Here is a 13366-nt window from a genome sequence, read left to right on the forward strand (position 1 = left end):
GTGACCCGGTACCCAGGGGTGAACAACCCCGCCAGGGACCCAACAGAGCCCAGGGACTCAGATCCCACCAGGTTGCCATCGGGATTAATCAGGCAGATGGCAAAAACCTTAAACCCCCTGACCCGGGAGCCGCAAACACTCAGGCAGACCAAAGCACCACACTCCACACCAAATGTGGCAGGGGGAGGACAAGCAAAGATGTGTAGCAGCACAAGAAGTCCCAGGAGAGGGGAGGAGTCCAACAAACATCCCCAACAAAATGGCCTTTGAAAAATATGAAGACTTGCAGATGAAGCAGAATGGAAGGAAAAGAAAACAACCATCTTTCATGCTGCTTTAAAATATCCATTTCTGCAGTGGGAATCCCCCACCACGGCATTATCTGCGCCACCTTTTACATCTCACAGCTGCTCTTGTCATTCCCAAACTGATAAAATTATGGCAAACTTTGACAAAATACAACTTTTAGGTATCAGATGATATTTTAAGCATTTATATACAGTAATGTAAGTGAATATTTTTTGTGCTTGGACGCCTTTTGTCGCTGATCAGTGACATCACTCACTGCCAAAACAGACACGATTCTGTAAGGCGATACTGAGAGGACCAAGCCACCCCATCTTTCCTCTTCCTAAAATGTCTCCAAACTCCTATAGTGGAAACACAACTATGGATTTGTGTCATTGTTTTATTTGTGTGTGTTTTTTCCTATAGCTAATGTCTGAAGATGAAACGAACGCATACAGTGAGAGAACAATGGAGCCATTTAGGTGGGCAAAGAATGTTCATACATGCATAGATGGATGTAAAAATCATGTCAGAAATGATTAACATGAGCTGCCAGAGACAGTGCTCAATGTGGAGGAGAGATAACAGAGTCTGTTGGTTGGACAGAATTCCTGCTCCAGCTAAAGCTGCAGGATGACGATCTGCATGGGTGACGACATGTGGGAATAGTTTTAGAGCATCACGACAAATAAATGTAAACGTCAGCTGTGGTTGCAAACAAACTGAATAAATGTTGGCTTACAAAAGATGGCTTATACACTAGACTGGCTGATTGAAATGCGTGTGTGTTTTTTGTTTGTTTGTTTATTAAGATCCCCATTAGCCACTGTTAAAACAGTTGCTATTCTTCCTGGGGTCATAAAATCATCCAAAATAAATACATTATTCATGCATCAACATTGAGCTCTCAAACAAACAATCCATTTCACTATACAATATAAATCTCCACTATAAGAGCACACCACATTCCACCTACTACAGCACCAAAACAACATACATTTCCCGTAACATGAAATGCAAATTACTCCACACATACTGGACAACAGAACATAAAATTAATAAAACATAAAACTCATCTTCCTCAAACTCGTGTAAAAAGGGTATAAATAAATATAGGCAACCTCCTACAAAAATCACTCCTTTGTAGCTGACCCCTCAAGAATTGTGGTAAACTATTCCATTCCACCATAGCTCTGTACAATACTGACCTATGTAGAAAATTTGTTCGACTAACTGGCAACAAAAAGCAGCCATCAGCTTGACGTGTAGCATGTTGGTGAACATCTCTAAAAAATGTCAACTAATTAAAAAAAATGTCTGGTGTCTGTGTATTTATAACATTCTAATAAATTTTATAAGTACTTTATTCTACTCCTTACACCTATCCGTGCTACAGCAGTATGCGTGTCCTCACAACTCCCTCTAAAAGAACAATTTAAGACTAATCTAGCAGCCTTATTTTGTGCAACCTGTAACTTATTTAAATTCGCGTCCGTAGTAGCAGCCCAAATTACTGCACAATAGTCCAAGTGACACAAAGAAATTGTTTCAACTAATACTTTTCTACTTAAATATGGAATAAATTTTCTACCATTCCTCACCATTGCCATGCTCTTTCCCATTTTAATTAAAATCTGTTTCACTTGGCTATTCCAACTTAGCGTTTCATCAATTGTTAAACCCAGTAACCAAACTTCTCTAACCTGCTCAACTGGCATTTCCCTTATACATAAATTCAATACAGGTTCTCTCAACAAATGAGGTGATCCCATCACCATACATTTAGTCTTCTCCACATTAATAGCTAACTTATTTTCATTAATCCACCCTTCTACTAACCTCAGTTCCTTTTTCAAAATAGAATTTAATTCCTCCAGATTCCTTTCCGCTACATATAAAGTCAAATCATCTGTATATAATACAATCGTAGCACATTCTAACATAAATGGAAGGTCATTAGTAAAAATTGAAAATAACAATGGTCCGAGACAACTTCCCTGCGGAACCCCACATAAAAGAGTCTTCCTTCGAGAATAACTGCCATTAAACAATACCATAGACCCTCTTCCAGTTAAGTAACGTTCCACCCATTTAATAGCTGATTCATGAAAACCATATAACCCTAATTTAATCAGTAATAGATTATGATCCCCTAGATCAAATGCCGCAGTCATATCCAATAATACCATCCCAGTTAGTTTTCTTTTATCCATATTAGTCATCCAATCGTTAGTCATCTGTGCTAGTGCCGTTGTTGTTGAGTACCCTTTTTTATATGCATGCTGAAATTTAGAATTCAACTCATTTTCCTCAAAATATAGTTATTTGATCAAAAACCAGTTTTTAAATTAATTTCCCTAAAATCGGTAAAATAATCGGTGTGCATATATACTGTATAGATTCACCTATCTCCTTTTTATTGTACTGTCTGTTTCAAAGACAAGCAGAAGAATAGCGGATAATCAGCATGATGCAATTCAAAGCTGAGAAACTGAAGACTTGATATACTGGAGTGAGCTAAGAAACAAGGGCCAGGAGCACAATAAGAAACATGCTGTAATGTCAAATTACTACATTAAATAAAAACAGGACAGCTGAACAATCAGAAACTTACAGTAGTGTTCAGTCTTTCCATCATCTTTCACACTTTTGTTTTTATTTTAATCGTGATTTGCAAGCAGCTGCAGGTGCATTACCATCACCTTTCAGAAGGGATTGGGAATTGGAGCAGCACAAAGCCTCAGAAACACACTTGATTTAATAGTTTCAGTTCAGCTGTGTCTTTTTATTTCAGTTATAAATAGCGCAGGACAGAAGTTTGTTAAATTGTGATAAATGTGAATTTAGTAGGACCTGAAAGCCCCCAACAACAGGTATAGACAGAATGGAAAATTGGGAATTTGAGTCCTTTTGATTTAAAACAGCAATTTCAGTAAAAAAGAAAAAAAAGAAAAAAAGGAACTCAATCAGACCAACATAGGCGGCAGTCCCACTGCTTCAAGCCTCACCAAGCAGGCCTTTTATCTGAACTCACAGGTGCTGCCCTTCAGACAGGACTGTGGCACCACCACAGCTTGGCCAGTGATTGTGCAGAGGGATGCAGCGGTATGGAAAATGAAACAAAAACTGTAAACTTAAACAGTCTGTATCATCCATTTGATACAGTTTGCATCAGCACATCAAAGAGGATTGAATACATTTTTATTTACATGTGTAGCCACGTGTATGAGAAAACGATTCTGACTGCAGCTCCGACTGGATTTCCCAGACTACATGCAAATCAGGGGCAGTGCACGCACACACACACACACACACACACACACACACACACACACACACACACACACACACACACACACACACACACACACACACACACACACACACACACACACACACACACACACACACACACACCACACACACACACACACACACACACACACACACACAGAGAGAGAGGATGAGTCATTCCCGGTTTCCTTAATTGGGACCATTTAAGCATATTATGTGTGTCTTGCTTTCTTGCTCCTCTTTCTCTAATTTCCTGCTGATCCTCACGACTTTCTCGTCCTCTAAGCTAGATAAATAAATTACAAACTTTCACCACCTTTTGTTCTTTTCTCTCTTCTGAAGTAGTTTCATGTAAAAATAACTCAAATCCAATAAGATTTAAAATGTGAAGAAATATTTCAGTAACGATTTATTAAAGAAAAATACATTTATTAGTTTGTCATTTTTAACCTAGTGTTTTCAGTATCTGTTTAGACTCATGCAACTCATGAAAGTACTTTTAATGAACAGCTTTTTAGGGCGGATAAATGGAGGAACAATTAGTAGCACTGTTGCTTTGCTGCAGAAAGGTTGCTAGTTTGAATCTGGCGGCTGTCTTTTAGCACTGAGTTATCAAGGACACCTCATGCACGCTGAGTTTGCTCTGGGTACTTCTGGCAGTTGACAACCATGCATCTTAGAACAACACTAAATAATAAATGGTCTGTATTTGTATAGCACGTTCTTAGGGTTCTACAACTCCCTAAGGTGCTTCCCAACACAATCAGTCATTCAGCCATTCACACACGGGTGAGGGTGAGCTACAATGTAGCCACAGCTGCCCTGGGGTGCACTGAATGAGGCGAGGCCTGCTGAACACAGGCGCCACTGGATGGTCCCTCCGAACCACCACCAGCAGGTAAGGTGGGTTAAGTGTCTTGCCCAAGAACACAAAGGCAGCATTCTCTCGGGGCCAGGATTCTGATTACTGGACAGTTTGCTCTACTTCCTGACCTACAGATGTCTCACTAAATACGTTTCCTGCGACTGTGGCACAGGAGTTAAGGGCTCACCCCGTAATTGGAAGGTTGCAGGTTTGAGCCCCACTCAGCCTCACCTCTGTCAGTGCGACCCAGGGCAGCTGCGGCTACATCGTAGCTCATCCCCACCAGTGTGTGAATGTGTGTGTGAATGGGTGAATGACTGATTCTGTTGTAAAGCGCCTTGGGGGTTCCAGGACTCTAGAAGGTGCTATATCAAATACAGGCCACTTACCATTCATTATTTCTCCCTTTTATTGGTTGAAAGCAGAATTACAACTATTATGAACAAACCTTCAGCAGCCTGCTTTAGCTAGGCACTAACAATGCGCTAACACTAACAGGATCCAATTGATACTAATAAAGCCACAAAATAAAAAGATCCACATTGTTGGACAGAAATATTATTACCTACAAGCCCAGTAGCAACAAAGCCAGGTCACCATCAGTCCATGATTCCGTAGCTAGTGATGGGATTTATGACTCTTTGAAGGGCGCCGTTCATTAGTCGTTTATCTCAAAGAGCTGTTCAACAGACTGGTTCTATTGAACAAAGCGAAGCCATGAGAGCTGGGGTGGGGCGTTTGGGAACAACGTGTTCTTCCGCTGTCTGTGAGAGCGTCCGGAGTGATGGTATTGTTCCGCCGATGTCCATCACAGCAGTGGGTGGGTGAGGTTGTGAGGGCTGCACATTGCCGACTTCCGTAGAGGCGGAGGTGGGGTGGGGTGGGGGCTGTTACTACAAGACAAGATGCATGGCTCTCTACAAGGACTCGGCTCTTATTGTTCACTTTGACAATCTGTTCAAAAGATTAGTTTCATTTTTGAACATCACATCACTGTTCGTAGCCTCCTTTAGCTCCCTCAAATTCATGCTGATGTTCAGTCTGGTGTTAGCTCTTTGCCTCTCTTTCATAGACATTACTCTCACTTCCTGGCTCCAATATGATGTCATTAAAAAAGCAATTTGCATTATTTTTCTTCTTTTTGTGCGATATATTGTTATTCGACAAACTGAAAAAGCTAACTACTAGCCTTGAAATTAGTTACCAGCTGAGTAAATAGCTAACAGCCACAAAGCAGCTCCATCTATTTATCTTGTGCCACAAAGCTATTAAGCACAATTTCTGGTCAGCAGAGGGCTACAGACTGCTGCCCAATCTGAAATTGATACTTTAGGTTTTCTACTTTAAGAACTACTGAAACTGCTTTGAAAGCAATAGATTAAAGTGTTAAAAACGCTTTAGTGTTGCTATGAAACAGGGTTCACACAGCAAGATAATCATGGAGATTTTTTACCTGCTCCTCACCTCCCATGCAATTTTAAGGATGCACACTATCATTCTAACGGCTCTTAAGATAATCTTATCATATAATCCTACCTTTTGTGGTGTTATGTGCTCTGATCTCCTTGGAAGGACATCAGATCCACTCAGATTTCAGACATGTTGGATTGTCTTTGTTTTTCAGAGACAAACAAACATGCCTGTTGATTGTGATGTCTAGCCAATCAGAAAGCAAGGTGATGGAAGGGGTCACCACACTCCCCCTCCACCATGTTTGTTCAATTCAAAGTCACTATTGATTTTGCACATTTTGTGAAAAAGAGGTTTGTGTGTAGTGTGTAATATTTTCTGAGTTGCAACACTGTTATGTCTGTGATTTTTCATCACTGTGTGTGCTCACGCTTTGAAAATTGGCTGACAATTTAATAATCCAATTTAATAAAGGTGACCGGAGACTTGGTCCCTAGGTGTGAGTGAGTGAGTGACTGGTTGTCTCTGTGTGGCCCTGGGATGGATATTTGAGCTTTCCAGGGGTCCATGTCCCAGATGACTATTGAACATACTGTAAGCATCAGCTCCCTGTTACCTTTACTGGGGCTGAAGCAGTTAAGACAATGAATGAGTTAGAGCACCAGGGTTTCTGCAGGATATTTGTAAAAACAAAAATAAAAGTATTTTTTGCATTATTTTAACAGTTTTGGAAACAGCAAACCCTGATTTACCTTTATGTTTTAAACTGATCATAGTTTGTTTTATGAAGAAAATGAATGTGAACAACAGGGTTGCCTTTTCCTATAGCGGGTGGGGATGTGCGAAACGGCCCCATCTAGATGCTGGAAGGGGAGCCGAGTGCCACCCAGGATGAAGGGTTACATCAGACTTGGCACAGACTCAATCAACCATACAAAGTGAAGTAGCGTGGCTCCATGACAGGATCTGTTTTTAAATAAATTTGTTATTGTCTTGTTCAATCCTCTCCTTCACCCATGCTTATTTACACATTCATTCCTTTTCATATCATTGGCTCCATTGTCTCTGCAGTATTTTGGTTGATAATTGAAAATGTACCTGCATTCGCAGAAGGAATCTGTTGGATTGTAATTATTAATAAAAAGGTAATTGTTAACTGGAGGTCAACAGTTCTCCTGGGATGAGGAAACAAAAGGATATTGATTAAATTTCTATTTAGTTCATGTGTATGAGCTTGTGTCTGTGTTGAGTGTGGCTGTAAATTTGCTGTGTGTGTGTGTGTGTGTGTGTGTGTGTGTGTGTGTGTGTGTGTGTGTGTGTGTGTGTGTGTGTGTGTGTGTGTGTGTGTGTGTGTGTGTGTGTGTGTGAATTATCCCTGACACAGCTGTGCTTTCCTCTCCTCATCTGCTCCTGAGTGGATTTCTATTGAACAACTCTACTTTAGATGCCTCCAAAGCTCGCTAGTCATTATTATTGAAGTTTGATCTGAGCTGGTCACACACACACACACACACACACACACACACACACACACACACACACACACACACACGCGCGGATGTATTTGGGACTAAACCCAGCAATTCGCTGTGCCTCATGCAGCCCTGTGTGGCCTTGCAACAGGGATGGTTACATAAGGAGAATATTTTAGGGGTCTCGTCTACTTCAAAGAGGTAAAACGTCACTGTGCCAAAACACATCACACAACCGTACATCAACAGAACGGAGTGAGAGAGGAGCTGAATAATGCTTTGTGTCTGATTCTTCTGATTCTTTTAGATGTCTGTTTTAGCTCTTACCTCTTTGTGTGTGTGTGTGTGTGTGTGTGTGTGTGTGTGCGCGCGCGCGTGCGTGCGTGCGTGCGTGCATGCGTGGTTACAGTAAGCAGGCAGGCAGTTGTGTTTCTCTTCTGAATTATGCAGACCAAGATGAAGGTGCAGAGAGGGGAAGATGGGGAGTTGCACAGCTTTTGAATTAGAAGAGTCAAACATCGAGCTCTATGGAGCAGAATGGGTTGGAGTGTAGAAGAGAATAAAAACGCTGAAGATGACTTGAAGTAAGGCAGAGACCAGGATGTGGGAAGTACCATTCAGAAAACTGGGTATTCAACTTAAAACCCATAAAATATCCAAACTGCTCTATAAATCAGGTCCTCCAAATGCTGATTCTACAGCAAAACACACCCATTTCATAGACTGATCAATAAGAAGTAAAATCTGGACTGGGCATAAACACGTTTTTAAGCTGAACAGTTCATGTGAGCATGTCAACATCTTTTTTGTGAGGCGTGTTTGGAGAAATTCCTCTAAGCTGGTGTGTAGACCAAAAACCTTTGGTAGTTTTTGCTTCACTGGGGATTTGTCAACACATGCTGTGAGCAAACAGCCACACATTTTTGACACATTTTGATATGCAGGCTAATTTTGGCTCTTTTCCCTCTAAAATAAATATCTGGAGAATTACAGAATATTACAAACCTTTTTAAAGGGTTTCAAAACCCACCTTTTATGTACTCTACTGTTTTTGGGACAAAGATATTGCAGACACACACACAGACACACACACACATGCACGCACACCAAGCATATAAGAATATATACTATATACTAAGTTATGTTAAAGGGGCATTATGGAAGTTTGACAGCCAAAACATGTATAGAAATAATAAATTTCTTATTCAAAGATTCTCCTGCAATGCCCTGGTCCTGTAGAATGAGCCCTGGCATTTTTAATCTGATTGCCTGTTTTTCTGTAAAATCACAGAAAAAGAGAGTTGAGCTGAGCTGCTCGGGTCGAGCAGGCTGCTTCATGCGCGTTCACGCTCAGGCGTAGCCCGTAGCATTTGCTATTAGTAGCTTTAGCAGCAGAGAGAGAGGTAGTGCCAACTCAGCGACTTTGTCGCTGTTCCTAACGCCTAGTGATGAACCTAGCTACATTTCTGAGGACCCTTAGCTTCTTTCTTCTAGGTATTTCCTGCAAATTAGCAACAAAATAGCCATTTTCGCTCTGAACCGTTCTTTGAACGTTGTTTTAGCTGTAATCAGGGATATAAATAATACAGATATTGAAAATGTCAGTTTAGCTCATCTAGTTTGATGTCAGACTCTTGTGCAGGAGACCTGGGTTTGATTCTGAGTGAAAACACAGTTTTTTTAAAGTTTCCTCTTTACATTAATGGTGTATTTTTTACAGTGAGATGCCCAAATTTTTATTTGAGACTTGCCGAACGGCATTGAATTCACAGATAAAAAAGATGTGGGTTCAACTTTCATTTTGGAACAATTTTTCAAGCAAGGGAAGGGAATGATCTGAGCATGCAGGAGGACTGACCCATCATAAACCTTTGTCAGCTGTGCTGAAGAGAAAGGTACAGAACCAAATTATTTAATTAATTAGCTGCGCGTTCTCCTGCCCTCTGTCCTCCGGGCCACACACACACACACACACACACACACACACACACACACACACACACACACGCACGCACGCACGCACGCACGCACACACACACACACACACACATACACACACACACACACACACACACAAGGGACAGTCAGCTCTCAGAGCGCTGTGCTTCACAGAGCTTCGTCTCAGCTGTTATTTTCGTTAAGGAGTGTGCACGTACAGCATGCACGCCTCGTGCACGAGCCTCTTATTGAAGCTGCCGTTAGGCTTTTGGCCAGAGGGGGCAATCTCGAGCAGAAAATTCAAAACTCCGTAAAATCCCTTTAATTAGGTACACGTGTGAATTGTAAATATTTTACTCGTAATTTCTCTCGTTTCTCCTGCTACCTGTTCATGTCCAGGTATCGGTCAGGGCGTTCCGGTGGTGGCTCTCATTGTGGAAGGAGGACCTAATGTGATCTCCATAGTGCTGGAGTACCTCAGGGACACTCCTCCGGTCCCTGTGGTGGTGTGTGATGGCAGCGGGAGAGCGTCAGACATCTTGGCCTTTGGACACAAATACTCTGAAGAAGGAGGGTATGAATTCATTTTTGCATAGTGTCATGGATTTTATCAATATGTTTATCAATAACCGATTTCCTATAGTGTAGAAAGAAGGAGACAATGATCAAACAAGTCAAACAGTTATAACTGTGGCATAATGCACAAGGCAAAATGCCTCGAACATCTGTTCACAGACTTTATTTATAGAGAGATGGGAGTGAAGAGAGAGATTGTGTCTTGTGGGAAGTCAATAATGTGTGTGTGTGTGTGTGTGTGTGTGTGTGTGTGTGTGTGTGTGTGTGTGTGTGTGTGTGTGTGTGTGTGTGTGTGTGTCTTGTGTGGGTGTGTCTGAAAAAGTGAGCATGCAGAGGCATAGAGCAATGCATTTACATTCAGTTGATTGAGTCCATGATCAAGAATTAATAAACACACATTTTTCCATAACACATAGAATGCAGTAATATTTTAAAACACATTTTAGTCCCAGTTTTTGCTAAACAAGCAAACTTAACATCAATTAATGCACTTTTACATATAGCCAATATGTTATGATATAAAAATTTATTTTAATGTAAAATCTCAACTGTTTTTAAGTGCACATACTCTGTGACAGCTGTGTAGGTTAATTTTCAAATTCAAATGTCCTTTTTTTTATCAAACTTCTATTTCTTGTTTCCTCCCAGCCATTGCATTCACCTACTTCCTGACATTGTTTCTCTCTCTTTTGCACTCCCTTTCCTCTGCAGCATAATCAATGAGTCTCTTAGAGACCAGCTGCTGGTGACCATCCAGAAGACTTTCACCTACAGCCGCACACAGGCCCAACATCTGTTCATCATTCTCATGGAGTGCATGAAGAAGAAGGAACTGGTAATTCATTTTCCTGCACGCGCGCACACACACACACACACACACACACACACACACACACACACACACACACACAAGCAACATGCACACATGTGCACGTGCACACTTTGACTTATGCAGCACCTTTGCACTTGCATATTCATGTCTGCAATATGCAAGATGAGCAGTTTAATGAGCTGTGTTTCAATGTGACAACAAAGTACTGACATCACATCATCTCACACAGCATTAAAGCACAAATTGCAAAAGTGTTACATGTTACTTTAACAATGTTCTGTTTGTCAGATAAAGAGAAAAAACAAGTGAATCAAGTAGGGCATCCAAATAAGAGTCTAACTCTGAGTCAAGCAGTTAAAACTTCATCTCATGCAGGAAAAGTCAAGTTAAACAGATTTAACTGCATTCAGATGACATTTTGGACCTGCCGCAATGATCCTTGTATCCCTTTGGCACTGTTTAAGCCAGGACACATACCTAGTGAAGCCCAACAATCTGTGAGGTCCCTCTATTCCTCACAAGTCCTAGCTAAGTTATAAATGTGGATGTGTGTGATGTATGTAAGAGATACCAATGTTGTTGCATCCACGAGAAATTTGTTTTGATGATTGATGGAGGATATAATTAAAGTGTGCATGAAATTAGAATGTATAAACATAAAAATGTAAAAACATCTGAGCATTTGTGGACATTGAACTGTCATCTGCAACTTTTTTATTTGTCTGCTTGTTTGGCAAAACCAGCACTAATCACTACTGAAACAGAAAAAAAACTTGAATATCTTTGAATGTGCACAGTGAAGGGGCAGTTTACAAGAAAACCTGCATAGCTTAGTGTTCCAGTTTATTGTTGTTGACAGGATTGATTGTTTCCTGCAGGGCAAAATATATGAACAAGCTCACGATATTATAAACAAGAGTAGTAGAGTGTTTTCTTACATTGAAAACAAGTTATTTATATCTAGCCATGGGGGTTTCTCCTCTCTGACCACTATGCTGCACCATCAGTTCATCAGACAGAAGCCTAGAGTGAACAAATCAAACCCTGGCATTAAAAAGTCTTCTCGCAAAAACACATGGAGATTTCAATATGTTGCTCTCTTGGGTTTTACCACTAGACACAAGTTAAACCAAACGGACTGGTTTTCTTATTTTTTCTGAATGTAAATCCAAACCAAAACACAAGCTATTACACGTCATCAACACATGTTAATAACACACCTAGCATTTTTTGTTGAAACGGGTCAAAAACGTGTCACACACAATTAGGGAAGCACCAATACCACTTTTTTCCAAACCGATTGTCACAGTCTGTCTCGTCTCCCCAGTTTCTGTTCAGTCCTGTGTCCCACCTGCTGCTCGTTACCCCAATCACACAAGTTACCAGCTCCTCATGTATTTAAACCCTCTCAGTCCTGTGTGTCTGGTTGGTTCATTGTTCCAATGTGAGCGTGCTTTTCATTAAAACCCTTAAAACGTCCTCGCCAGCGTGTTTTTGACTCACCTGCATATGGATCCTAACCTCAGCCTTTCACTCAACTCAGCAGCACCAATAGGATACCGATACTTGGATCTGAGTACTCGCCGATACGGATACTTCCACCACACAAAAAATGCAATGAATTGGAATATAGGTTTTATTTTCTTCTCTGCTTTCAACAGGAAAAGACTGTGATGTGGATAACAAATAAAATATAATATTAGAAATTATCACAAAACTAAAATATTAGGTGAACAGAAATGACAAGTTACAGTGAAGCCACTTTCAGGCAAATGCACTGGTATCGGTTCCTGGCATTGGTTAACGTTTACTAATGCTGATACTGGTATCGTTATCGGTGCATCCCTACACACAATTTAGTCAGATATCTGATCAGTAATGCTCACAGCTTGAAAATCAATTTAGCAGAAACATTTGTGCAAATATACGATATTAACTGAGCTACAATAATAAAAGCATGTGGATATTAATGAGTTGCTTGAACCTATTCTTGAAAATGTCAGATATCGTTTCTGAAACTGCAAATTTAAATGGTGCAGTAACATATTAATTTAATTAGTTAAGAGTGAATATAAATTAAATTTATTCCTGTTACTTTAAACATAAATGTACCTTTGCAGCACATTTGTATTTACTAGTGTCTCCTATTTAGAGCAAGGCGTGCAGACACAACTTTAGAGGATGTTATTTTTTGTGTCCCTTGAGGTTTTTAATGCAGAGAATCTTGGATCTGCAGTGAATGTTGCTCGTGCACGTTTCATTTTAGCTCTTATATGAACTGATATCGTTATGTGAGCTGTTCTCTGCTGATCCTCACATCTTGCTAAGCTCGCCGTCTCCTACTGTAGCTTCAGGCAGCTTTGTGATTAGTGCACACATATGTGTGCTGTATGTTGAGAACGACTGCACCACGTGTTAATAGCAAATCATCAAATGAAAACATTAATCCTATACCTACCTTAGCTTGAAAGCTGCAGTCTTAAGTAAAAACTGGTTTGTTTGTGGCGTCATCTTTAATAGCAGGCATTGAAACCCCGACTAAATGGTTGATTCTGGGTTAATTTAATTTCCTTCTTAAAGATACAACATTGATTTTTAGACTCCAAGAAAGTTCGGAGTCAGATTTTTCATCTAAACAAAAGAACAAATGCTCCTAATTACAATATTTAGATGCTGTTTCAAGCAGTTTCT

At 40.4% G+C, this 13366-nt stretch overlaps 1 protein-coding gene across 11 annotated transcripts in view; it reads left to right on the forward strand.

The window, feature by feature from the left end:
- trpm3 (transient receptor potential cation channel, subfamily M, member 3) overlaps positions 1–13366 on the forward strand; it is a 200829-nt gene that overhangs the window by 122509 nt on the left and 64954 nt on the right. For all 11 annotated transcript variants that reach the window (XM_054731421.2, XM_054731428.2, XM_054731422.2 and 8 more), the window contains exons 7-8: positions 9667–9841; positions 10555–10678. In XM_054731421.2, coding sequence (XP_054587396.1) covers positions 9667–9841; positions 10555–10678 — 299 coding nt within the window. The remainder of the gene's footprint in view (positions 1–9666; positions 9842–10554; positions 10679–13366) is intronic.

Source organism: Nothobranchius furzeri, chromosome 17, assembly GCF_043380555.1.
Source record: "Nothobranchius furzeri strain GRZ-AD chromosome 17, NfurGRZ-RIMD1, whole genome shotgun sequence".
Classification (NCBI taxonomy): Eukaryota; Metazoa; Chordata; class Actinopteri; order Cyprinodontiformes; family Nothobranchiidae; genus Nothobranchius; species Nothobranchius furzeri.